Genomic DNA, 27,009 nt, shown 5'->3' with positions numbered 1-27,009 from the left:
CTATTCCGGAGCCCCGTTTGCAACATGAGCAGAATGCAACCCACGTCTGTGGGTGCGCAGGTCGCAATTCGTCGTTCTGCGCATGCACGTGACGTCATTTTGAGCATCTGCGCATGCGGCGAAACCCGGAAGTAACCCTTTCCGGTACTTCTGGGTCGCCGCGGGACGCTACCTGAAAAGATTTAACCTGAAGCAAATGTATGAAGAGGTATGACTGTATTACAAAGACTAGCATATTCTCAAGAGCACAATTTAATGTGCTGGTTCTTATACTTTGGGATCCAGATATCTGAGGAAGTACCTGTTCCCATTCCAGCTTGCCCGTGTCTTAAGATCTTCTGTTGAGGTCCTTCTCCAAGTAACCTTTTTTAACAGAGATATGTTATGTAGTAACAAAGCAGAGGACACTTTTTGTGGTGGTGCCCCAACTGTGAAATGCTTTCTCAAAGGAGACATGTCTGATGCCAACATTTTTAACGCCAGATTAAGACTATTACATTCCTATTTGCCCAGGAATGTTAGATGGTCATAAACGTTATTCTTTTCTTCTACTATCAATGTTTCTTCACATATGTTATATGTATTTGTTGTGTAAATGGTTCTCACACTTTTGTATATTGCCCTGGAATGTTCTCATGCAAGGCGATTAAGAAATATATGAACACAATTTCCTTTTTTTTTGTCTTTTTCCTGGTGACCAGTTGTTTGCCTGTAAACTCCAGGTGGCCCTGCCAAGTGAGGTGTGATTGGTGGCTACAAGGGAGAAAGACTTTTGTTGCTGGGATCCTATATGTGAATGTTCTTCCTAGATGGGATTGCTTGGTTTCCAATAGTTTAGCAATACTGGAGGCTGCCCAGAGAATGTCATTATTGAGCAGCATATTAATATGGCAAATAAATAAAAGGTCTGCCACAAAACATATATTAAACCAATATGGGTAGCATGGAAGTTTCAACTCACCGGTTGTAAAGATTCTTCTTGCCTCCTGCTTTGGCTCTGCCGACTGATGAATGACCGTGTTGACACTTTATAATGGTTCAACAAGCAGATGATCACCACTATCATAACAGTTATAACCACGATTATGATGATGATCTGAACAAACTCTAGTTCAGCTGTGGGAAAAGAAAGAGAGAAAAAGCGTCACTTTAGGATAGATAAGGAGTGTTAAAAAAAGAGGAAGGTGAAACTGCAAGCTGATACCCAAAATAATCTATTTGTTGATGCATGTATATTGCTCAATAAAGTTTTTACTACAGCAAAAAAACCCGATCCCAACACACTATTTCAGGGTTGAAATAGCTTTGTTTTTCCTCTCTGGAAAACACATTTCAGAATAACAAAATCTGCAAATTGGAAAGGCTAAATAATTATGCCTTTTCTCTATCTGAGGATTCCCTCTTCCCTCAATGTCTTAAAAAAAAAGATTCTCTTCTGATTTTCATCAGTGACACAGCACAGCAAAAAAATTCAATATAAATCATCCCCGCCGCCACCTTAAACATCATTTTTAAGCCTCCAAGTTAATTGATGAAGGAGAGCTCTACATAAAAAAATGCAGCAAGAAATCAAGTTGAGATGCTTTTTAAAAAACTTCTTGCATCATCTAGAAATACAAATCTTCTTGCACTTTCAGTATGTCATATTGGGAAGTACACAGTGAACCGACTGCAAGGTAAGCAAATATCCTGGGTGAAAACATCCTTCAAGAAAAAGAAGTGTTTAAGTAACAACATCCTTCCTATTATTGCAATCAATTCAAGTAACTCGTCATCCAGGGGGATAGGAAGAAACCTGCACAAAATTGATAAATGAAGCACTGCTGTGCTGTCCTGCCATCCTGCTACATAAAGCTTTCTATAGAAGGTTCACATATAGACCAAAGACAGGTACAAGAAGGCATTCACAGTAGGGATTCCTATCCGGCTGGAAGTTTGACATGTGTCCAGAGTCTATTTTCATTAAGCTTGCAGAGAAATAATGATAAAAGTCCACCCACTTTTGGTTCTGGCCCTAAATTAGCTAGTCCTGGCCAAAAACCCTTTTGTAGAGAAATGGTTTTCCATTCCTACATACAGATGGTGACCATTTTGTGCAGGGGTTCCATTCCTGGCCCTCACGCACGTCGGCGGAGCCTGTTCAATCCTGTTACGCCTTCATTTTGGACCAAAAAGCCCCAAGCATCAGCAGTCATGCGTCAATTGGATGAGCACAAAATGGTCCCCATCTGTACATAACACACTGATTTCTCCAACCTTAATGATGAGCAACATAATAACTTAAAGGTCCTTTAAGAATCCAGAAGTTACAAGCACAGGACGCCCGAGAATTATAAGGACTGCTGTGCCACTGCCCACTTACCAGAATACTGAAATAAGTAATCGTTTATCTATATCTAGTCTCCCATTAATATTACCACCATCAACACCACCACAGTAAGAGTTCAATAAATGAAAAATGTAAGGAGAAGCTTAAATAACCAGAAGGATTCCTTTGAAGAAGAAGAACACCCTGAATATGTAAAGCTTTCATTAAAGAAAAAAGGAACAAGGACTGACTTTCCTTGGCTCATACAGGATTGATTGTGTGTGTGTGTGTGTGTGTGTGTGCGCGCGCGCGCATGTGTGTGCAGTGAAACCATGGTGATGAGAGATTAACCTAGAAAGTCACTGTAGTTTTACAAAGTCGCAATGCCCATAAAATGTCTTAAAGATTAAAGAAAACGCCCCAGGGTATTACAAATGTTTTCCTTTTGGAAGACATGATAATTGCTTTACACGCCTCAGATTCAATTAATGCATCAATTAAAATTATGGCACTTTGGGACAAACTTGTCACATCATTAATCTTGAAGGTTCACACCTTTAGCCATTCAAATTAACAGGAAAAACACATCAATGACAGAATAATGTACTTGTTTGTACGTGCAAGAATGAAAAGGTTTTCCTTCCATTCAGTTTCCTGTTCACAGCAAATACAAATCAAACTTCAAATATGCATGGCAAACTACAGTGCTGGACTAAGACCTGGGAGACCAGGGTTCGAATCCCTACTCAGCCATGAAGGTCACTGGTGCCCTTGGGCCAATCACAGTTTCTCAGCCTAACCTACCTCACAGGGTTGTTGTGCAGATAAAATGAGGAGGGGGGAACCATATACACCACTTGAGCTCCTTGCAGCAATGGTGGGATATTAATGAAATTAATAATATTTACAATTCACATCTTGAACAGCCCATACATATAAAAGATTAAGTCATATTTCAGCTGAAGCATGCCTTTGGTTATTTTCATTGGCTATACAATCATACCTCTAGTTGCGTTAGGTTCATGTTGCGGATTTTCGGGTTGCGAACGCGGCAAACCCGGAAATGTATCCTTCCGGGTTTCGCTGTGCGCACACGCATAAAACTGTTCTGTGTACTTCGCGCATGCGAAGTATTATGCGCGCTTTGTGCACACGCAGAAGCACTCTGTTGTGTCACACACAGACAGAAGCAGCACTCTACTTACTGACATTTCGGGGTTCGAACGGCACCCCGGAACGGATCGCGTCCATAAGTAGAGGTACCACTGTACTGGCACAGCAATGGCAAAACAAAGCCAGAAATGTATTTTAAAGGTATGTATTAACTAACATTTTAATGATCCAGAATCTCTCACGCATATGAGATTATGTCATCCACAAGCATAATGGTTGACACTTGGGTATCTTTAGCATGGCGGAAATTCAAAGAAAAGGCAAGATGATAATTCAGCCATTTCTAAAGCTAAGTGCACAAAAAGATGAATAAGAGTACATCACAATTCCTATTCTTAAAGCTTTGGCTAGGCAGAAGGTGGAAAATATAGTTGTTATTTTTTTTCTCCCTCCAAACTATCCCTTTTCCAATCATTGGGAGAGGGTTTTAAGATTAACAATCAAGATTTTGAAATAATCAAGATGTCTCACCTCCACAAGAATAGAGAATGTAGAAAGTGGATTAGTGGTAGAATCTAACGACACCTGCCATACAAGGACATGCATTCCAAGACTGTGCACAAAATCTTACCATTTTTCTGCATGCCGTGAGAATTATTCACAGTCTAAGGGAGGATTAAAAGGACCTCACTATGCAACTGAAGAAAACAGAAAATTTCCTTTTCTGCTTCCCTAGTTGCTCCCTCATTATGGCTATCAATAAGGCAAAGTACAAATATTTTTAATTCAACCAGTGAGTTTCCCACTGCTGCTACCTCAAACTTCACATGCATCAGTCAATATGTTAGTTTATACTCAGGTCACTGCTGCAGCTGTTATTGACAACAGGGTACAAAGAAATCCTTGATTTCTGTGCCCTGTGTCCTCTTCCACCATGCCTCCCCGACCTAGTAAGAGGGCATAAGTTTTAGGCTTCAAAAGCAGCAGCCTAACTATTTCTCAACCACAGGACCCCAGCAGGCCGATTACTTGAGAGGCCAATAACCCAAGTACTTAATTGGCCCAAAGATATTTTATTACTGTGTCAATTGAGCAGCAGTTGTGAAAGAGCAATGTGCAAAATAAGTAATGTTGATTTAGGCTTTCCTAGAATGCGGTGATGGCTGGAATGACGTTATTTCTGCATCTGCCAAAAGCACAGACTTCTAAATTTAATCAAGGGCCCTGAACATTTTTACAGAAGGCCAGTTCCTCTTTTCCTATGAATGGTTATTTTGAAAACAAAAAGTCTGAAAATATGCAAGCAAAATCTGATAAACAAGAACATTTTAAGAGGCAAAAATGAGATAAATAAAAGTATGTTAAATATGTGCATGTGTAGAAAAGGAGAGCAAGACGGACAGAAAAATGCAAGTCTACTCAGAAGTGCGTCCTACTGTGTTCAGTGGGATTTGCTTCCAAGTAAGCATGTATAGCATTGCAGCCCAAGTGAGCCATAATCAGACCCTTTTGATCAACAGGATGTGGGTTGATTTCCAAAGACACATCTTTAATTGCAGCATAGTTTCACAACTTTAACAGCAGCTCTCTCTGGGCTCTCTCCTCACATCCAGCCATTTCTAAAGCTAAGTGCACAAAAGTCTGGGCTCTCTCCTCACATCCATATCACATCAGATCAGTTGTGTCTGCATTCCAAAACCCAGCACTGGGGATTATTTCCACAAGGTGAAGGAAAACAATTTTTATACAAAGGCTTCATCTTGGCTAACACACTCATTTGCATACATAATTATAATATCCCCCCCCCCAAGAATTTTTAACTCTTAATGAAAGCAAAACATCTTAAGAGTCTTCAGTTTATATAGTGGCAAGTGCTACCGCAAGAGAATAGATCAACAGTACTAGTGAAGACACATTTATTGCTATTTACATAGGATTATAAAAGTATGCCTGGTAGTATTTATCCTACTTATTTTGATGTTTCTGGGGTCATATAAAACCAGCAAAAGCAAAATTATAAGCACAAGCCTCCAGCCTTTGTACATATAATAGTCACACATGTGAAACACTTCTATCACTATAAAGTGTAAACCAAAATAAGAGGCATATCCATACGCCACTCTTCAGTATCTAATGCTGACTTGTGCCACAGTCTTGTACACCTCAGTCTACCTCGCTGCCCTAGTTCTATACAGATATGATCTCCACCTGCAAGCATGTATTTAAAACAAAAACATTTCAATTGCCCTGACCATGACTATCATCCATACATACATACTTGAACTAAATGGAATGTCTATCTGAGCTAGACATGAACTGAATTGGCTGTAAATTAACCGGGGTTTTTTTTTGGGGGGGGGCTTTCTATGTTAGGTGCTTGAGTATGGATAGTCATAAAATCTCCCAGAGAGAAATAGTAACAGCAAAAATACTAGACCCATTACACAGAGTATGCTAGAGAAAGTAAAACAGAAAGCGGGTAGGCAGGGAGGTGATTAAGGGTTTAAGGCGAAGAGAAAGAAAAATAACTTGGAGACAAAATTAAACTAAGAGCTGGGGGGGGGGGAGTCTAGAATACCTCCTTCCAAAACCAGGTCTTTCAACTGAGCATCCTTCAGTGTTGTACTGTTAAGCTGGTCAGTGGACATAATCGTGTCCTCCTCCGCTGGGAAAGGAGCGCGTCGGGCATCGCCTTGGGCTCCCTGCAGCAGCCAGGCAGCGTCGTCGCGAGTCTCCCAGTCGCCCAGGCGGGGGGGGGGGGGGTTGGGCTGGCCGCGTCTCTCCCTCGGCAGGCAGGCAAAAGCGGCCGGCGCTCCTAGACACAACTCCGTCGGGGCGGCTCAAACCGCAAGCGGAGGCGCGCGCCGCCCGACAAGGGCCCGCCGAAGAGCGCACGAGCGCCGCGAAGCGGGGGACTCTGCTCCGAGGCCTCTCATGCTACCCGGCCCGAGGCGAAGCCCCTGGAGAGGCTCCTCCGGGCCTCGCTCCACGCCACCGGCTGGGGCACCGAAGCACCCGCAGGGAAAAACACGGAAGGGGGCGACCCTGCGTAAAGGCGCATGGCGCAGCGCGCTCCGAGAGTTCTATAGCTGTTTATTTTATTTTTAAAAAAAGTTTAAAAAGGAAGGAAAATCATAGAAAAAGAAAACGTCGATCTATTAATCCCGATCGGATGTCCTAATTCCATATATATATGGAGCTCCATATTACACATGAAAAAAAATTAACATGGCCTAATTAAAAAGCTTGAGGAGGAGGAGGAAGGGGAGAATGAGGGCGAAGGGTGGGGAGAAAGCCAAGGAAGACGCCGCTCTTACCAACTTCCCGCACCCAACTGCTCCGCCGCCGCGGCTGCTGCGCTCTTTAAACCAAGCCCCGTGGACACTGTGGAGGCTTCTAATTCTTCCGCATTTCTGCTCCAGCGCGACGTGCGTCACTCCGTGCCCAAAACGCGGCCCTCGCCGCCGCGGCCGCCGCTTGACTCAGGAGGCTCCGCTGGGCTCCCTCCCTCCCCCGCCCAGCCCAGGCTCCGGCTACTATTGGAAACGGCGCACACGTGCTCTCTCCAGCTGAGCTCTGCTCTCGGCGGCCGCGGCGGCGGCACCACACACACACACACACACACACAGACGGCGCTGCCAGTGCCGTCCCGTGTCACAAGAGCCTCCTTGTCTCGGTTTCCCCTCCGCCCGCCAGCAACACCGTACGTTGAGTACATAAAGGTTACAGTATGCCGCCCTCCCGCCTCAGTCCCCACCCTGATCTATAGGAAACGCCGGTATGGAGATGAGCAGGGCCTGGAGGCTAATCTTCCCTCGGTGTGGTACGCGCATTGCCAACTCTTGACGCAGGCATCTGCCTCCAAGGCTCTGTCAAGTGAATACTTAGTGGGGCGGCGAGGGAAGGGGGGAGCGTGCCTGTGTGTTATCAACGGGATTAAGCTTAATGGGTCTACACCGCGGTAAAAATGTTCCAGCTGATTCTCCTCTAGAAAAGGAGGTGTTTGCAGGGATGTGGGTGTTTTAACACATGGCGCTCGGTTTGTAAATTCTGGTCACAATTAAGCTCTTTCCACATGTAGCTAAGATTCTTCTCCTTTCCTTTTCCCACATCTCTAATCCAAATGAAAAATCAACACTGAAAAAATGTATGCTGACATACATTTTTTCAAATAGCTTTCTTCCACATCCTGTTTTGCATTGTACCAGATAAAAGAAAATGGGTTAGAACCATGATAGCCCTGGATCCAAATCACCGCTCAAACCCAGTAGCTACACAGGAGTTGTGTGATTTATTTATTTTTTAAGAAGCTGGTGATGTCTACATGGTCTTGAACTCCTAGCAGAAAGGACAGGATGCAAAGTGATGAGCAAACATCGACAAGTGGAAAATAACAATACAACCCCTGTGTATAGTCACCTCCAGACTTTTAAGTATTTTGCAGGAAATAGTTGCATACTGTATCAGAATACTTGCATATCAAAAATGTAGATGCAACTAAATTGGGGATTAAAGTGCTCTGACAAAAAACAAATCCTTTTTTAAAAAAGGACTTTATGCAGTTAAAAAAGTGACAAGGAAATACACTAAAAACTGTGGGATAATGATAGATGGGAAGGTGTATAATCTGCTCACAAACAAATTGGGATAAATGTTCATTGTTATTTAATCTCTGCAAATAAATCAGAACAAATGCTCAATAAATAGTGAATACCATATAATCTTGGCGTAAGCTTTGTGCAAGCACATCAGGATGAATGTTGAATGAACAGATAATCTAGAGGTGTCTAACATCTACTCAGAAGAAAGACCCATTAGGTTCAGTGACACTTGCTCTCAAGTAAACTACTGCCTGCAGCCTGAAAGGCATTCTTAGGGCCGTTCTAAACCTCAAACTGATAGAGCTACCATTTGTTTGTTACCTTTTTACTAGCAGACAAAGCCAGTAAAGCCAGACAATATTCAGAGGTACTGTATGCCAAAATGCCACATTAAGAAGAAACATTTAGGAAACTGGTGGTAGTGGCTTTTTAGAAATGCTCTTACTTAAGATGGCAAGTTTAAGCTCCAGGTTATTGGTACACAAGTACTTCCATGGTGGAAGCCATAGCCCGTCGTGCTTTTTAGAGGGTACATTGCTGAAACAGAGGAAATGCATCACCCAAAAGGGGAAAATATGTACATGAAACTTGCACATGCTAGCCTCATTTCTGCATATACAGGCAACAACTGATTTACATGCATCCAACTGGCAAGCAACTCCGCACATGTGCATCATGGTAATATGGCCAGAAAAGGGGGTGGAGGGGCTTAGGCACACTGCCGTCACACGCGATGACCCAGAACGCAAACCCCGCCCCACAAGTTGGGGCTTGTGTGTACTGTAAATGCAAATTTAGAAACAATTAGTTGCATTCTTGCTCTGAGTCAGGAACACAAAACATCTACCGGTACTTCAAAAAGCAGAAGTGAGCCCTAGACACACCATGCAAGTAGCACCCAATGTGTCTGCCTCAAAAGAGACAGAAAAAATCCATGCACAGGCAGGGCATGGGAATATCCAAAATGAAAATACTGAAGCAGAACCAGGTACTGTACAACTCGAGTGACAGAAAAAAAACTGGATATAGGAAACAACATATCAAAAGCAAATCCTCTACCAGACGTATTAAAGCTGAGCTGCTTACACAGTGCTGGATGCTGACAGAAAGTTATGACTTCTAGGCAGGACAGGACAGTACCAAGAACATTTCACCATGCATGGTTTTCTAAATATTATCCTTGGTTAGCATACTGTGCTGTTTTGAAAGGACCTACATAGCATTATGACATTTTATTTCCCAGCCAGTAGTACGAGGCGGACAGGACATATTCATCGGCAAATTTGTTCCAAGTACAAAGACTTTGGTGAACCTGCAAGAGATAACTCACAAAGTAGAGGGTACAGTGTTTCCTATGAAGACTAGGTTTCTAGGCTTCTAGGTTTCTTTCTGCCATGAAAAGACAAAGGGTTTTGTTTGAATGGCAACTTCATAAGTCATATGCAAGAGCTAGAGAAAAATAAACAAAATCTGAACTCTATAATATCAGCCAATGTGTACTGTGGGTGACACGACCTTGCTTTTTGTTGTAAGACTGGTACTACGGGTAACATGGTAGGCCTTTGGCAGTTTTGTGTTAAGGCAGGGAATTTTTTTTTTTAATGGAAATTGGGTCAGACAAGTACACACCTGCAAGAATGCAGAATGAATTAATAAAGTTGTGTGGCCAAATTTTGAGGGAAGACACAGTTGTGAAGGCTAATACTTCCATGACATTTTTAATTTTAGTAGATGAAAGAACAGATATTTCTGGAATAGAACAACTGTCTATAGGTGTTGCGAAAGAAAGTGATAGGAATGCATCTGTACATGAGGAATTCCTGGGGTTTATTTCAATATAAGACCAAACTGCAGTAGGCATAACCAACACAGTTTTACCTGCTGATTTTGGAATAGATCTCAATAAGGTAGTTGGACAAGGATACAACAGTCATTCAACCATGGCAGGAAAATAAAATGGGGTTCTAGCACAAAACTATCCTCAGGCAGCCTTTGTCCACTGCTCATCCCATAGACATCATCTTACTGTAAATGAACTAAACAGTGTAAGTGATGTGTGCAATGCTGTTGGCATAATTAAAACCATTATGAAATATTTCCATGGGAGCATCCACAGATGACATCTAATACCCAAACTACCAATGCTATGTGAAACATGGAGCCAGAAATCAAGAGTATCTCTTCACATGCAGATAGTTACTCAAATATCACAACTCAAGCAATTAGCAGGATCGAGCAACACCAAGAAAAAAACAAATTTCAGGCCAGTATGTATGTATTTATCTAAGTTATATACTTGCCCTTCATCCGAAGATAACAGGGTAGTTCATAATATAAACTTTTATCATAGACATCCACTTTTACTGTTTGTCTTGTGATTGTAAGCAAAGATTCTTCAATGTCAGAACCAGTCAACCAAGCACTGGAATCTGTAAAGTTAGGTACAATTGAAATGAAAGAACATATACAAAAGTTGCTGGGAATAATTTAACAGCACAGGGAAGCATAATAGAGAACAAGAAACTGGCAGATGAAGTGGCCAGTTCAAAGCACCTAAACAAGACAAGCCAGTCCCCCAACCAATCCACAGAAGAGTTATACCAGTGGTCCATCTACATTCCCAACCTGGATTCATTTATTACCTCACCAAGGGATTGTTTTAGTCATGAAAACTAGCCTGCTTACAGTTTACTGAAACTACATCCATCTCAGAAGTACCACACTGAAGGAAAATTTAAAAACTTGCAAGTCCATGTCAATTTCATTCAGGAACTGTACAAATTTGAAAGCTTTAGGGATGAATCCATCACTTGATATGAATTATAGGGAGAAGGAAATACACCCATCATCTTGTGACATGCAATATGAGCCTTACTGAACCATTGGACCACACCCAACTTGCTCTGCTATTAAAATGGCCATCCCCACAGCACTTTCCCTACCAGTTACAACATGCACAGCTGAACAATTCTTTAGCACTTGGGGCAAAGTGCTGACACAGCTACATTCCACCATGAGTGAAGATCAATTGTCTGGCTTGTTAGGTGTCCATAAGAGAAAAGTTGAAGAATTATCCCAAGGAGAAATTTATATTGACCATTTTGGTGAAGACCCTCCAATACTCCAGTTTTTGTTTAAAGAGTGATCCACTTTGCATTATATTATGGATGGACAAACATTAACAAAAACAGTTTGACTTTTTCAGACCTTATGTCTGGCATTCACAAATGTGCAAATAGTGTGTAATTCAGTATTATGATTTTTTAAAATTTGGTGTTATGGTACTGTTCAGTTGACAAATTAAAGCTGTATGCCTTTCTATTGCCTTACTCTATTACAGGCATAGGCAAACTCAGCCCTCCAGATGTTTTGGGACTACAACTCCCATCATCCCTAGCTAACAGGACCAGTGGTCAGGGGTGATGGGAATTGTAGTCTCAAAACATCTGGAGGGCTGAATTTGCCTATGCCTGCTCTATTATTACTAAATGTAAAAAGTTAGTAGTTCTGAAATGTATAATTCCATACAATACAGTAAACCGCCATTGTTTCTTGTTACTTCTCTTCAGCACCGTGTAATGATTTGTGGGATTTATCACAAGTCAACAATGTGTAGTCACAAATTATAGACCTTGCCCCCTCTGGGAAAAAAATTCTGAGGACACCCTTGGGAGAGAAAGTGTAGTGGAAGTGGCTTGGATGGATGGGAAGGTCTTGTATCCCCACCACCCCATTCTTGGAAGACATGAAGTCCATCACCATCACAGCATGGAATTGGGCTGCACTAGACTTGTGATGAGCAGGGTGACAGCATAGATCCTATAGGATAAAATAAATTAGGAGGAGGGGGATCCACTGAAAATTGGCAGGCGATGCAAGCAATGATACCATTGTACACTATTCTATACCAGACAACACTGGAATAAAGTTTCAGTCTGGTATAGGATACTTCGTTAATTCTTGCTACAACAGACAAATACAGCAACTCCTGTGGAATCTTATAATTCTTGAATCCACTCTGGCCATTATAGCTGAAATTCTGATAGTGTTTGGTTTTAACAATCCATTCCATTTTGGACTTCACTTTCCATGTAGTGGCAGTTTTACTGCTATGCATCTATTGCTCCTTTCTACCCCATCCCTCATTAACAAGTAATGAAACCCAGGGTGGCTTCATATAAAATAGCACTTTGAAACACTTACTACAACATTAAAACAGCAGAAACATACATAACTGCTCCTTTTCCCTATCATGGGATGAACACAGATTCTTCCCTCATTCAAAAGCCTGACAGAAGGGGGTTTACTACAACATCTGTCTCAAGAGTTTTCATTGAGGACTTAGAATAAAAAGTTATGGATTGTTTGCTTATGAATGTGGAGATGAGTGTGCTTTACATGTCTGAAGGCCTAAGCTTATGTTTAATATACTGCTGTGGAAATAAAGACCTCTCCCTCTCAGGAGCCCAACAGCTGAAGGTAAAGGTAAAAGGTAATGGACCCCTGGACGGTTAAGTCCAGTCAAATTGACTATGAGGTACAGCGCTCATCTCCGCTTTCAGGCCGAGGGAGCCGGTATTTGTCTGCAGACAGCTTTACAAGTCATATGGCCAACATGTCTAAACGGCTTCTGGCGCAATGAGACACTGTGATGGAAGTCAAAGCGCATGGAAATGCCATTTACCTGTTGATGGTAAACCTGTTGATGGATACCTGTTGATGGTATGTAGGCAAGGCGGACAAAGAAAGAGGGGAAACATTTTCTCATTTGCTGAAAATAAGAAGTAAAGTGTGTGGCACCTCCACCTTTTTTTTAACATTTCAAATTGTATTTTATTTTGGTTTTAATGTGATTAGGTGTGAGCAAGTAAACAGATGGCACCAGCTTGGAGATTAGAAACAGAAGCCAGAAGAAATAAGTTTGGAGGAAGGATTTAAAACAAAAGTAGAGTGTTTAGGCTTCTATATTAAATCACTCTTAAAGCTTGCTTCATTTGACATTATTAGTAAGTACTTTGAAAACTAACCTGAATTTTAAAAAAAAATCTTCCAAAGCCTTGACTAAATCTCTTCTAGAATCTTGTTTCATAGATAAACACAGCTGTGCTTCATCCACAGTCCATGTGGTCCACCCACAGGCCATATCCATCCATCTAAAATGCCTCATTTTTGTGGCTGAGTTTGTTTTGTGCTATGCAGGAATGAATTATCCTGAGACATAGAGCACTACCACTTGAAAAACAAGCAAAGATTCAGGGTTGAATCTAGCCAAACATGCCTTGTAAGCCAGCAGTTCCTAAATAGTCATTTTGAGGTACAAGGCTGCTGACAATGTTATCATCTTGGCACAGTCAACGTATTACATGCATCAGAGAACTAGTGTGGTTCAGTGCATATTGCTGAATTTGGACTTCAAAGATCAGGTTCAAATCTCACTTCAGCCACTGAGTGGCTTCAGTATTACTTTATCGGCCATTTACATTATAAACATGGAAATAAAATTATGACTTGCAAACTCTAAGGGTGAATTTAAACTGCAAAGGAGTTGGGATAACCTTTTTTAAGGTAAAAAACAACAACCTGTCATTCCTCATATTACATATGCATTCTTTGCCAGAGTCCTTATATTGTGGAACATGACTATGTGAAGAAGCATTCTGTTCTCACAAGTGAGTTAAATAACAGGGTACAGGGTGCAAATCCACACTGAGCAATTAAGCTAACTAGATGACTCAGGTCTAGTCAATATCTGTCAGCCTAACCAGCCTAACCTATCACTCAAGTTTGTGCTGAGAATAAAAAGGATCAAGGGAAAACTACCCTGAGTTATTTTAGAGAAGGGTAGGACAGAAATGCACCAAACAGAGAAAGAATTATAAGTAAAACAAATTCTCACTGTACTTGAACATGGGGAAAGGGGACATTTAGAAAAGATTTCTAAATTGGCACATGATAATTGGTTCAGGTCTCTTCATGTGAGGAGAACATCCCTAAAGAGAGAAAGTCTCTAGGCGGCTAAGAATCAAAATTTGATACAGGCAGCTGTAATGTTAAATACAGGAATAGAATAACTTCCTATTAATTCAATTACTGGCTAATACAATCCTCCATTTGATTCTCCAGGAATTAAATAATCCTTACTGAAAAGGGCACAGTTTATCCCCCCCCCCCTTTACAATGATAGTATTTCTTTATATTTGAGCTACTTGGTGAGATGATCTAATCTGTAGATTAGAAGACTTGCCACTAAAGCAACAGCGAAAGCCACACACACACTATGCAACAACAGCAGCAATGTGGAAACAAAGCCATTGGTTAGTCAGATAGGTGTCTCCAGCGTATAGCACTCCTTTTCTCTGTTTCTGGCAGACCTCTGTGAGAGCTGACAATGCCCAGCAACCATAATTTCTGAGATATGGGTTCATCTGGGGAATGGGTGCACATAAAGATGTGGAGGAGCACGTCTTAGGTGAAGGGGACTGACTATCAAGCTGTGCCTTATGAGCCTGAGCTGTACCACTTAAGGTTTCAAGTGGTGGATCACAATCAGCACACCAATTCATCCACACAAATTTAGATCAGGCAAGCCTTCTCCCCTCCCTCTAGGTCACTTCCAAACAACCTGCTTATTGAGCATTCAACCTGAATTGTTTGCAGGCAGCATAGAAAACATTGGCTATTTACTGCATATTCATTCTGATTTGTTTATGGAAAGGTTAAACAACATTGTGTCAAATGTTATCCTATGGTTTCAAGTATGTTTTCTCATCACTTTCCTTAAGTGCAATATGTCCAATATTTTGAGGAAGGGATTTGTTGTAACAGACCTCCAAATCAGTTTTAATTATACAACCTGAATTTGCTCTTATGTGATAGAATCCCACCCAAAAATAGTGACAGTCTCAAAGCAGCCCTAGTGGATGTGGGTGGGTGGGTGCGCACGTGTTACATGGAGGAACATTCACTCATTATGTGCTCAAGATACAGCTTCATGGCCTCAGTAAAAGGCCTATGAAACAAAGTGTTGAAGATTACCATTGTCAATATGTTTTATGTAAACATATTTACCACCAGTTACATGTTGTTTCCCATTTTGACCCATCGTTGATTGTCACCCAAGATTGAGTGTTAAATCTTTTATTCCTGTTCACAAAGGTATGACACTGTTTAGGCTTTCCCTACAATGTCTACCAAAGGAAGGATTCAACCTTATGTTTCCCTTCATCCCATTCAAACAGGAGCTAAAAAAAGGTGCATTAAAAACTTGAGACCACACCTCATTTATTATATTTGCACAGAAATATCACAGCTGAGAGTGAGGGAGCCAGAGACAGAATTAGCAGGGGTGCCAGCAGCTCTGCATATGGAAGCATCTTATTCCTCCCTGACACAGAAACTAAAAGCCATGTTGTTGAGATATATGTCGCTAAACAAGCCATTAACAGCATTTTACACACAAAAGGGAGTATTCGCTCTTTCACTAAAATGAGTCCCTTTGGGGCCACAGTGTGACTCATGCCAGGTAGATTATTCACTTGCCTAAACTGAATTGCAAGCAAGCCATCTGGCAGTCAAGGTGAAAGAGACAGGCACCGACAAGCAAACCTTAAACTGAGATGCTATGTGTGAATAAGATGATTTGGGTAGAGAAAGTCTTCTGTTATTTTCCTAATGACTCTGCAATGCCAGCATAACAGGATTTTGCAATCTTCCTGCAAACAGTAGCTCATAAACCCCTGTCTAAGGCTTTGTATAGACAGTAACTTTTCAAAGTGTTGGATGCAGTGTTGTATACCTAGAGGTATTAAATGCCTGGGGTACTTAATGCTTCCTGTCCCACCATAGTCTCTGATAAACCCGCTTTTTCAAGTTTTGTAGCCTTTAAACAGCACCTGGGACAAGCCAAAGTAGTTACCAGCACTACTGCTACTACTATAGATGTGTATACATTTGGTATGCTTGTCCTGGACACCTACTGAACACACAAACACTGCTACATCCCATCCCTACGTCACAGCAGTTTAGAAACCATTTTTAAAGGTGGTTTCACTACCACCTGCATTTAAAAATATACATCATGAAAACAAATGCTTAATACTTAGTCTGTTGTTATCCCTCCTTTCTTATATGGAGAGCTCAGGATGGCCTTTTGTCTTCATACCAAGCCTTGAGGGTATATTAGGTTGAGAAATAAAGGCTGGTCCAAAATCACTCACTGATCTTCACTGCAGACCACAGATTTGAGACAAGGCTTTTCCAGTCTAAATACAAAACTCTAGCCACCATCCCACACTGGCTATCTATCATCTCTCTATCATAACAGTACAGTTCTACTTTTTCTACATTCAAGTATACAGTGTTCTTTCTTGTAAGTTTCCTATAAAAGTGATATCCACTAGACCAAGAGTTGCTTCAATCCAGACCATGGAGATTTGGCAAAGTTGACTTGATGTACGACTTTTCCTTGGGACATGCTTGTCCAGTGCACTAGATACTGAAACACCCTGTCTAATGTTAAGAGTGCATGAGTTACATAAAAGAGGTTTTAAGGACCTTCTCTCTCTCATATATATACCATATATATATATTTGTTTTCGTAGATTTTCACGGGTACAGGAATGCAGGTTTTGGTGTCCTCGGGTGTCTTCCCGTGTAAAAGTTGGGGTGTCTAGGCGACGTTTCGACGAGGTCTCACTCGTCATCTTCAGGCTGGTGCTTTCGGCTTTCGGTCGCAAAGATAATTGGTTCTGTTCGCAAAGAGCAATAATGGTCCAAAAATCTCTTGGAACCATCTCTTGTTAAGGTCACAAACAGATCTCATTATTACCCTGTTCTAACACTCATAACATTTAAGAATTCATTTTCCCAAGCTTGACTTCTATGTAAAAACAACATTTTGGAAAGCTTTATGAGAAAGATTTTCCACTTACTGAGAGAGTGAAAAATACAATCTCCTGCTTAAAATGATCTATTCTAATCACATGACTAAACTTGAAAGAATTTAAACTTGGCAAACCTATAGTCCTTAGAAAGGAGTAGGGTTTTTGCCAGGGTTAATAAATCTTCAAGAAAAAAGTTCTTTTTGGCTCCAAATGTTGCTACAACCACAACTCACTGCATAGGAAAGGCTGTCAAAATGAGAGCACAACAATAGCAATACCTTCCTCTTTTTTCAAAAACATACAATGGGAGGCCAGAGCTTCCTATCACTGGGGCTTTCTGCACTAGAGAGGCCTCTTCTGCATGACCCCCCAAAAGGAAATGTCTCACCAAAGAAAGAAGACATAGATTGGTACAGTATAAGATTTGCATATGCTAATATATATACATAAATGCAAAGTTAGAAATAATTACTATAATTTAAATAGAAATAATACACCTCAACATACCGGGGAAGGCTGAGACCTGTTACATGCGTACCTCCTCAGTTTGTTGTCTAAGTGTTCACTGTTGATGAGCAACTGCAAGATTCCTGCTCTCCATTATTAGAGTTCTTGATCTTTAAACTGGACTTGGATGAGGCAGCCCTTCAAAGACAGGGCTTCAAGTAGAGGCCTGTCCTCTGATAGTCCTTCAAACAGATGGCTGTCCTCTGTAAAGCAGGACACATGGCCACCCTATTTAACAGTTTTTACAAAAGGACTGAGCACATATACAAATTGAATCACATCTGCAAAATACATGCAACATGGCTAGAACGGAACATTGGAATGTAAATTTTCAGCAAAATGAACAACAATATGGATGGAAGACCACCCTGATTTTAATGTAGGGACTTGGAGGGTAGAGAGGGAGGCAGAGAAGGGGAGCTGCCTCATGAGTTCTTAATTTACTATATGAATACCTGGCTCTTAAATGGGATTCCCATGTAGTCAATGTTGAGCTATATGCACCAATGATTTGAATCACTATAAGGCAGCTTCCTGCAGTCTTGTTCTTTGGGGGACGCCTTGAGTAGTATTCAACTCCCTAAGTATTTAGTCAGAGTAGTTCCACTGAAATTAATGAATATAGACTAAGTTAGGCCCATTAGTTTCAGTAGGTCTGTTATTGGCTTGAGAGACAATGGAGTGTGCCTCCAGGGGTGAAGTCAAACTGCTGTGTTAGCAGCACTGAAGGGACCTCTCCAGGACACAAACCTGGGCAGTGCGTGTGAAGGTCCTGGGCTGCCCAGACGATAGCATCCGACTCTTAACCTCGCTGATGTGGTCCAAAGGAAAGCAGAGCAATACGCCGAGCACCAGCTTGGCTGTAGGAGTTGCCGGAAGGAGGTGTACAAGGTGCCATCCAACCGTCTTAGGGACTCCAGCAAAACTTAGTTGAATGCCACCGATCCAACCCATGTCTCTTAAAGTGGCATATGAGTGCTTTAAGGTTGAGGTGTGGATGTCACTGTCACTTACTAGAGATAGGGAGTTTTCAGGAAGTAGGATACATAAAATTATTCAAGGAGTCATACTTCCAAACAAGGAAGCATGTCAGTCAGAGAACTATATACCCGCACACTGTTGAATTTTCTTGGGTTGAGAAACTTAACAGAGGTCTAATTTCTGTTCAAGCTTTGTATCACTGCTGGAGTGTAGGCACATCTATTCTCCTTCTCTCTCATTTCCCACTGCATGAGTGATATGATGTGAAGGAGGCAGTAATCCATCTCCCTTTTCTTCCAATATTTCAAACACCTCCCAAGAATCACACGGCTAATGTCAGAGGCAGAATGAAGCAGAGATGGGTGCAATTTGTCACAAATTACGCTCTATATCCAGGCATCTATAAAGCATCCAATCACTTTCATGTTGAGGCTCTGCTAAGATAAAAATGATGCTATTAGGCATGTAAATAATGGTGTTCTGTTTGAATTGAATAGCTGGTTATTTTCACAACACTCTAAGAACCCAAGGAAACCTTGGCTTGGAATCCAAAGAGCTGGTTCTGTACACCTAAGGGGGACTTGTGCACCTCAAACAACAACTCCCACCCATGATCACCATGTGATTTGGTGAGAAGCTGTAGCTGCAGCTGGTGGATCACAGATCTTGCATACAAAAAGGTCCTAGGTTCAACCCTTGATTTCTTCCAATGAGACTAAGAAAGATCCCTGTCTGAAATGCTGGAGGGCTGCTGCCAGACAGTGTAGACCAGGTTCTCTTGTGCTCCTTGAGATGTTGCTGGACTCCAACTCCCAACAGACCTGCTCAAGCTCCTGGTTGGATTCCCAACTCCCACCAGCATAGCAAATGGTCAGGACAGATGGGAGCTATAGTCCAGGAAGATCTGGAAGGCCACAGATCCTCTTCCCTGGTGTAAACAATGCTGTGCTATAGAAATGACTGGGGGAAGGAGGTGTTTATTTCTTTGTCATCTGCATCTGCTGGCAGACCAGCTGCCTCTGGCCCTCCCTCAACCGTCACCAAGCAGCAGCCATTCTGCCAGGATACCTGAACAGTTTCCATCCCAACTGAATTGTAACTGTTAAGAATTCATACCTGAATTTGCTCCCCCCCCCATCTTTGCACGCCCCTTTATCCTTATGCATCATGTCTTTTAGATGGCAAACAAGAGGGCAGGGACTGGTCTTGGGAGCCACTGGAAGGACCATTCTAGCTGAAAAAATAGGCAGACGGGGATTTTTTAAAAATAAATGCTATAAATAAATAAATAAAATATTATACATAGGATAAGCAGCGCTGACGAGCTACTAAATTATCTGTGAAATTAATGGGAATGTGGAAGGTCCAAATAGAATCATAGAACTTTAGAGTTGTAAGGGATCCTGGGGGCCATCTAGTCCAACCCCCTGCAATGCAGGAATCTCAGCTAAAGCATCCATGACAGATGGCCATTCAACCTCTGCTCAAAGCTCTCCAAGGAAGGAGAGTCTACAGCCTCCTGAGGGAGGCCATTCCAACGTCGAACAGCTCTTAATATATACTCTTACATATTTTTGTAGAATCACTCATGTCTTTTCCTGTAATGGCTGCAGGGGATATTCAGGCACCAAGGAGTATGTTTCTAGGATTTTTTCATACATATGTCTCCCCTTCAAATGTTACAGAAAATATGGGTGGTATTCAGGTACGTTTTACTCAGAGCAGACACACACTGAAATTAATGAGCATGACTAAGTTAGGTCCATTCATTTCAACAGGTCACCCCTGGATTAAAACCTATTTGACTACTACCCCGTGTAGCTAGCACAGTGTGGAAATGGGTGACACCTCTCTGATCTGTAAATGTGTGGGGCAGCTCCCACCCATATAGAAACAGTTTCTTTTCCACCCCAAGTCTCCCGTGCTTAGCACCCATTTTGCCCTGCCTTTCATCTGTTTAAACTTACAAATTTAAAAAGGAGCAGCCCCAGTAGCTGCTGAATGTGAGCCGTGTTACTGAGCGAACATCGTCCAATATGAAAATACAGCCCTCCTAATTATTGTCAGGGAAGGCAAAAAAGGTAAAGCAAAAAAAAGGGACACAAACCCATCTGTACTGTTCAGTCAGGAACATGTAACCCTATCTTGTCAGCATTTCCTTCTCCTCTGTCGGAAGCAATGAAAATGTAATCCTAAAAAGCGTTTTAGAGGGCTATCTTATTTAAAAGACAAAACAAAAGGTGACTGACAGTTATTTGTCACTGAAGGTAAACAAATTTATGCAGCTTACATTGTATGCTCTGGGATAAAGCAAGCTGGTAAAAGGCGTGTTTGCGATGCATTGGAAATTAGTCTCAATGACAAACTCCAGGAAAGCTGATGCACTGGCTAGACAGGTAGATATTAGGTGCTCAGGCTGTCTGGATGCTATGGAAATCACATTGTATGCATTTGACCATTGTCAATGGGACGAGACAAGTACCAAGCTCATTCTTATTCTAAGCCAGGAAGAGGACTTCATGTGCATTAGCCTTTTTGTTGAAAAGCTGCCATATTTGTCAGTTCAGACGTATGTTAAGATAAGCTCTTTTCCCGTTATCTAATATTTCACCAGGCAGTGGAACCAAAGGATAAGCAGCACCTAATAACCTATGTGGGCAGGAAATCTTCAGTGCTGTCAAGCTCAGCATAAAAGCTCAAAATGCCCTAGACAAGGAAAAGTTCACAGCAGGCATTCATTTCATTTTGAAGCAGGGAAAAAGTTAAATTAATCACTTCATTTGGGGTAAAAAGCTTTCTAGGGATCGGAACAAAAAGTTACAAGCCATACAACAAACCAGGAGAGAAATATATATATAAGGCTCTTTTTACTGCAAAGCTATTGCACTCACACACTCCTGCCATTTAGTACAAAAGGCAGCAGCCAGAAATTAAAGGTGGCTAAAAAGAGGTGACTCTCTAAAATTGAAAGAGTGGCTGAGAAGGAAGAGAAATCAAGGCAGTAAAGGGAATGCTGCTCCGTGTAATTTTTGACGGAAAAATTAAATGAAGCTGCTTGTATATAAAAGACCTTGGGATATAGGTAAAGGTAAATATATAGCTTGGTATAGATAGATAGATAGATAGATAGATAGATAGATAGATAGATAGAGAGATAGAGAGATAGAGAGATAGAGAGATAGATACACACAAAACGTATTTTTGCGCCATAAGACGCACCTGACCATAAGACGCACCTAGTTTTTAGAGGAGGAAAGCAAGAAAAAAAAATATTATGAGAAAGATCCCCCTTCCGTGCTGGCTCCTGGCCGCTGTCATGCAAGAGCCCCTCAGATGGAAGGATCTCTAAAGAGTGTTCTAAAGCCCTCTTCCCCTGCCTTGCCTCTCCACACCCCCTCGTGCGGGCAGGGGACACTCGCACGGGCGCCGCCATTAGGACACTCACACAGGCGACGTGCCACACTCCCACGAGCACGAGCAGTGTGCCACACCCCCGCTGCTCCGGGAACCAAAGTCCCCAGCTCTGCCGCTGCCAGGGACCACATATTTGCTCCATAAGATGCACAGACATTTCCCGTTACTTTTTAGGAGGAAAAAACTGCGTCTTATGGAGCAAAAAAAACGGTATCCATATTGTCAGGACTTAACAATGAAAAAAGAAGTAGCCAAATCACTTTCAGCAGATCCACTTCATTCATTTAGTACAAGCCTCTGCAAATACAAATCTGGTTCAAAAATGTGTTTTGCTGTATTAGTCAGCAGTCCTGAGAGTGTTTGGGCATGTTGGAAAGAAGAAGAAGTTCCAACGAAAGAAGAATGGTTGCAGAAATTAATGGAATATGCATAAATGGCAAAACTTACTGGCAGAATTAGAAATCAAGACCACGAGCTCTTTATCAAGGGATGGAAATGGTTTCTTGAATATTTACAAACAAATTGCAAACAGATCAAGACATTAGCAGGACTACTGTAAAAACTTACACACACACACACATATGGAATAAAAAGAACGTGACAAAATAATTTTGGATATGCAGGGAAATACGAAAATAACTTCAAGGGAATGCAGAAAGAAGGGGAAGTCAAATTTTCAAATGTTAGAAGTATTGTTGAATAACTTGTGAAATGTTTTCTTTTGTGTTATAATCTAGGATTATAAATAAAAATAAGAAAAAAAGAGAAGTGTTTGGACATGCATTCCCATGAGCAACTCCAAGATGTGAACAGGACAATCATGAAAACAGCTACCAGAAATTCCCATGGTCCATGAGGCAGTCACTTTCTCATCTTTAACTGCAGATCTCTGATTCACACAATATATGCAGAAATGTGGATGTAGAAATGTAGAAATGTGGATGTTGAGCAAGATATTTTGTGTGAATCAGGCCTAAGAACACCCTATTCCAAATACTGAAGTCAGCTTGCTGCCTGGGTCACACTGTACTAAGGCATGGTACAACGCAGGACCCCAAGGACTTGCAAATGTCAAGAAATCTGGGTGTATGCCGCATCACAGGGCAAAAAGCCCGTAACTGTTGCCTCAATTACTGATTTATCTGCATGCTGATTTTCCAGCAGGGAGTCAGTTAACAGAATTCAGGAATAGTTCATTACATACATTAACCCTTACCTTTTCTCTTTTTTGGGCCATATTATGTTAACAGTAGAAAGGGTAGCAGTCTTCTTCCACTCCTCATATGCCATAACATTCACACATTAATAGATCACAAAGTCAAAGAAACCAAAGGCTATAGTTTTCAGCTCCCCGGGATACATGCTGTTTCAGGGCCTTATTTACTTTTTAATTTCATAACACTTTTTCCTTTAGGCCAAACTCATATTTCCACACAACTTTGCCCTTTCTTCTCTTGCATCAATTAATAGACAGACTATATATTAGTATGAAATAATTAACTGCACTGCTTATTTCTTCCCTGCAGGCAATGGCACGAACCAATTAGATCATGGAACAAAATACAAAACAAAATCCTTTCAGTGTTTTACTTGGCTCTGAAAAATGAAAGAACCCTCCCATTTCATTGCATAATGAACCTCCTAAATCCCCAAAGAGCCTCGAGTGCAGCAGAAGAGCAGCTCTACACAAGGTTCTTGGACTACTCTGAGCTCTCTTAAATGTACAAGAATGCAGGCATTCACCCAATCTTCATTTATACAAGTTCAATAGCCTTTAAAGAAGTCATGTTAGCACAGCCAGTTCTGAGACGGACTAGAGCCCACACTAGTATAACAAATGAGGATGTTGGGTTAAACAGTTTGTCCACACAGCCAACACTTGAGCAGTGATTATGAAAAAACTGTTTGAAAAGTTTCTCGCTGTGTGTGCACTCGTGAACTAAATCAAGGCAGTTGCATATACCCATCACCACACATTCAGCTTGTGTCTGGGATGCAACAGAAATCAGTGTTTTTCAAAACATGCTGAAACCAGGCCCTGCACATGGCAATGGGGGCACACAACTTGTTTGGCATAGACTGAGGTCAATATAGGCAGGCTTTTCCCTTCATGATTCCTGATGCTCATGTGAAAGCTTTCTATTTAGGTTATGTATTGGGATTTCTTCCCTATTTCTAAAGCTCCTAATGAATTAGAAGAGCTTGCATGTTTGGATATTGGGGGGAAATGTTTCCACAAGAAGAACAATTAAGAAGTATTGTCAGTGGTAAATTATATTGGTAGACAAAAAGTGTCGCGGCCCTCAGACATCCTCCAATGACCAGAAAGCAGACTGTGGTGGACAACCCAAACTCACTGGTGAATAAATGAACATCAGCAGCCAATTTCACCTGCTCCAGACTTTGGTCTGAAATAAACAGGCAAGTGGCACGGGTTGCCTGGTACGTGCTTTCAAGGGAGAAACACTCTGCTAAAGACTCAGTAATAGGACTGTAACTGCAGGGCTATTTTTCTAGATAAAGAGGTGCCAGAACTCACCAAGAACACCTTCCTCATTCTCTTAGGAAGGCAATGGAGCCTGAACTGAGTTCACGTGAGTTCCCCCTGGAAAAAAAGCTCTGACTGTAAGTGTTTGACTTCATCAGCCCCAAACAGCATAGCTGAGTGTTGGGATGATGAGAGTTGTAGTCCAACATCTGGAAAATGTTTCGTATCCCCTGGTGCTTGTAGCCACTGCTAATCAAGGGTTCATGTCCTGCTTGTGGGCTTCTCATAGGCTTCTGGTATGGTAGACATCATAGCTGGCTCACCGGTGTATTACTGCAAAATGGTATCTGTGGAAACTCACAGATAAAAATGGGGAACGTGATGCAGAAGAAGTGCATTTTCAGCTAAACTAAAGCAATGGTAGTGCTATCTAGGGACCCGCATCAATTCATAATCCTGCCTAGGAGGAAGGTGGGTTGCCAAAATAGTTCTCTACTGTTAATCGAATTCCAATTTAAGTGTTTGTTAAAATATGGGCAACTGGTATAGTACTGCCCACATTTTGTGCTCAAAATGAAATTTAAACTGTAACAGGGTAGCAACATTTCATATATCCAAATCTAGGCCCAAGATCTTTGTCATCTAAAGCAAAAGCTTCCATGCACACCTCTGACAGACATTTTAAGAAGGGCAACATATAAATGTTGCATATTATTTATTTATTTCATAAAATTTATATACTGCTTACTTTCACAAAACAAAACCTCAAAGCAAACCTCAGAGTGGCTATATATGGCATGGCCTTTCATTTGAGCGTGTACTTTTTTCGCCACAACAGTTTGGACAAAGACATCGGCTTTATGCTATTTATTTGGTAGGGGGCATGATGTCAACCACAGAAACGTCTCCCTGAGAGCAGTTTCCAAGCATTCCATTCTCTAATGAAAGAACTGGAGCAGAATGCCTCTCTGCTAATGCTATATTTCAGTCATTAAAAATGTGCATTTACAATTTTGTTTAAAGCTGCTAGAGGCAAAACACAGAGAAATTACTCCAGCCTCCATTGCATATTTCTAGAGTAATCTCCAAGACCACACTCACTAGAAATGAGTGCTATTTGTACCTAGAAAGACGGCAAATGGCTTGCGCAGCCCAAGCTTCACAGTGTAACCAATCTGGAATTAATGCTCCATTTTCAAGAAGCTCAGCATGAAAGTCAAATTCAGGCTCATACTAGCTGGCTGTTCCACACAAGCTCAGAAAAGTGAAATTGTCTGTCAAGAAACCAAAGTTCTGTGCCTAATAATATTGTCTGAATATGTGATGCAATTTAAACATTTATTTTTGGTCCACTTTTCATCTACGTGAATTCTAGGCTGGGGTATAAAATACAGATTCCATAAAATCCCATAAAAACTTCATGACGAAAGCAACTAAAATCACAGAGCAGCCTATCTACCACAGTTATTCAACATCTATAAAACAATGAAAAAGCCAGGACAAACCAGTATGACAAAAGTGTTGGTTTGAAGCAGAACTCCAAGAGGAGAGAATTCCATAGACAGGGGCTGGATCTAGACACATCAAACTAACTTTTCGGGAAAACACGTTGTAAACCTCATAATGGGAAATCACATTGCTGAAAAACGGAACTCCACAGCACCATCTGGTGTCACAGTGTTATAACACATTTGAAATGCTTATTCTTTACTTATGTAGCTGAGTCCATGGTGCCACTGCAGAGAAGACCCGTTCAGCTCATTGCACATTTTAAAATTATCTTACCAGGCCATAAGTGTGGGTGGTTCAGTGGAGAGCTTAAAGAGAAGCAGAGACTATCAAGATTCTGAATTCTGTTTTCTCCACAGTGCAATTGCAAAAGATACACAGCTCTGAAAACAGCCCCCCTCAACAGCAAAACTCTGGTTTTGCCTTTCTTTTTAATATCACAGAAGTCTATTGGTAAATGCAAATCATTACACAATAACTGGTTGATGGTTCTTGTGTTTGTCTAGAAAAATAACAATACGTTGTGTTGTGCAAGCCCAATTTCAGCATAGGTAAAGACTTAAGAAATAAAACAAAATGAAATCACTTGCCTTAAATGCAGTCTTCTCAACTACCAATAAAAAGGAAAGCAATACTTCTTGGCACTCATTTTCTCCAACAAAATTTGTTTCTGTAAACAACAAGCAAAATGCTTGTCTTCTCCCCCCTTTTTTCGTTTAATTTTGCATATATTTCAAATCATAATTGTCTTAAGCACCTGTCTCACCATTCCTCCAGTCCTAGAAGCAAAATAGTGATAAGTATTCTGATCAGCTATTTCATTTAATTCTGTCCATTCATATTTTAAAATGTATTCTGTATTAAAGACCACATAAGCAGACAATTTCCCACAAATAGCAAATTAATGCAGTTTGGCACCTGCTCAAGCATTTAGTTAAGAAAGAGTCGTAACTGGTTTCATTTATTTTAAACTATTTTATAAATAGTTTTGTTTGTTATGGCAAGAATAGTTCTTATGAATATTTCTTAATTTACAAAGTACTCTGTAGCCCTTTACATAAACTAGTTAAACTGGATATTAGATAAAATGATAAAATAAAATGTAAATAAGCCCTGAATAGAGAGATGACAGTTTTCCTTTGCATTACCTAATAATGGGAGTGCAATGAAAATTCACACACACCTCTTCCAAATATCTGCAGATTG

The 27,009-nt window shown here is 41.1% G+C and overlaps 1 protein-coding gene across 7 annotated transcripts in view; it reads right to left on the bottom strand.

The window, feature by feature from the left end:
- The window catches only part of LDLRAD4 (low density lipoprotein receptor class A domain containing 4), a 279,034-nt gene that overhangs the window by 11,826 nt on the left and 240,199 nt on the right, over positions 1 to 27,009 (bottom strand). For 5 of the 7 annotated variants that reach the window (XM_081875130.1, XM_081875129.1, XM_081875128.1 and 2 more), the window contains one exon: positions 962 to 1,116. In XM_081875130.1, coding sequence (XP_081731256.1) covers positions 962 to 1,116 — 155 coding nt within the window. The other 2 variants (XM_081875133.1, XM_081875132.1) reach the window with 2 other exon arrangements.

Source organism: Podarcis erhardii (genome assembly GCF_964252035.2).
Source record: "Podarcis erhardii genome assembly, chromosome: 8".
NCBI lineage: Eukaryota > Metazoa > Chordata > Lepidosauria > Squamata > Lacertidae > Podarcis > Podarcis erhardii.
The sequence above is the reverse complement of the archived record's forward strand: the minus strand, read 5'-3'. Positions and strand labels throughout refer to the sequence as shown.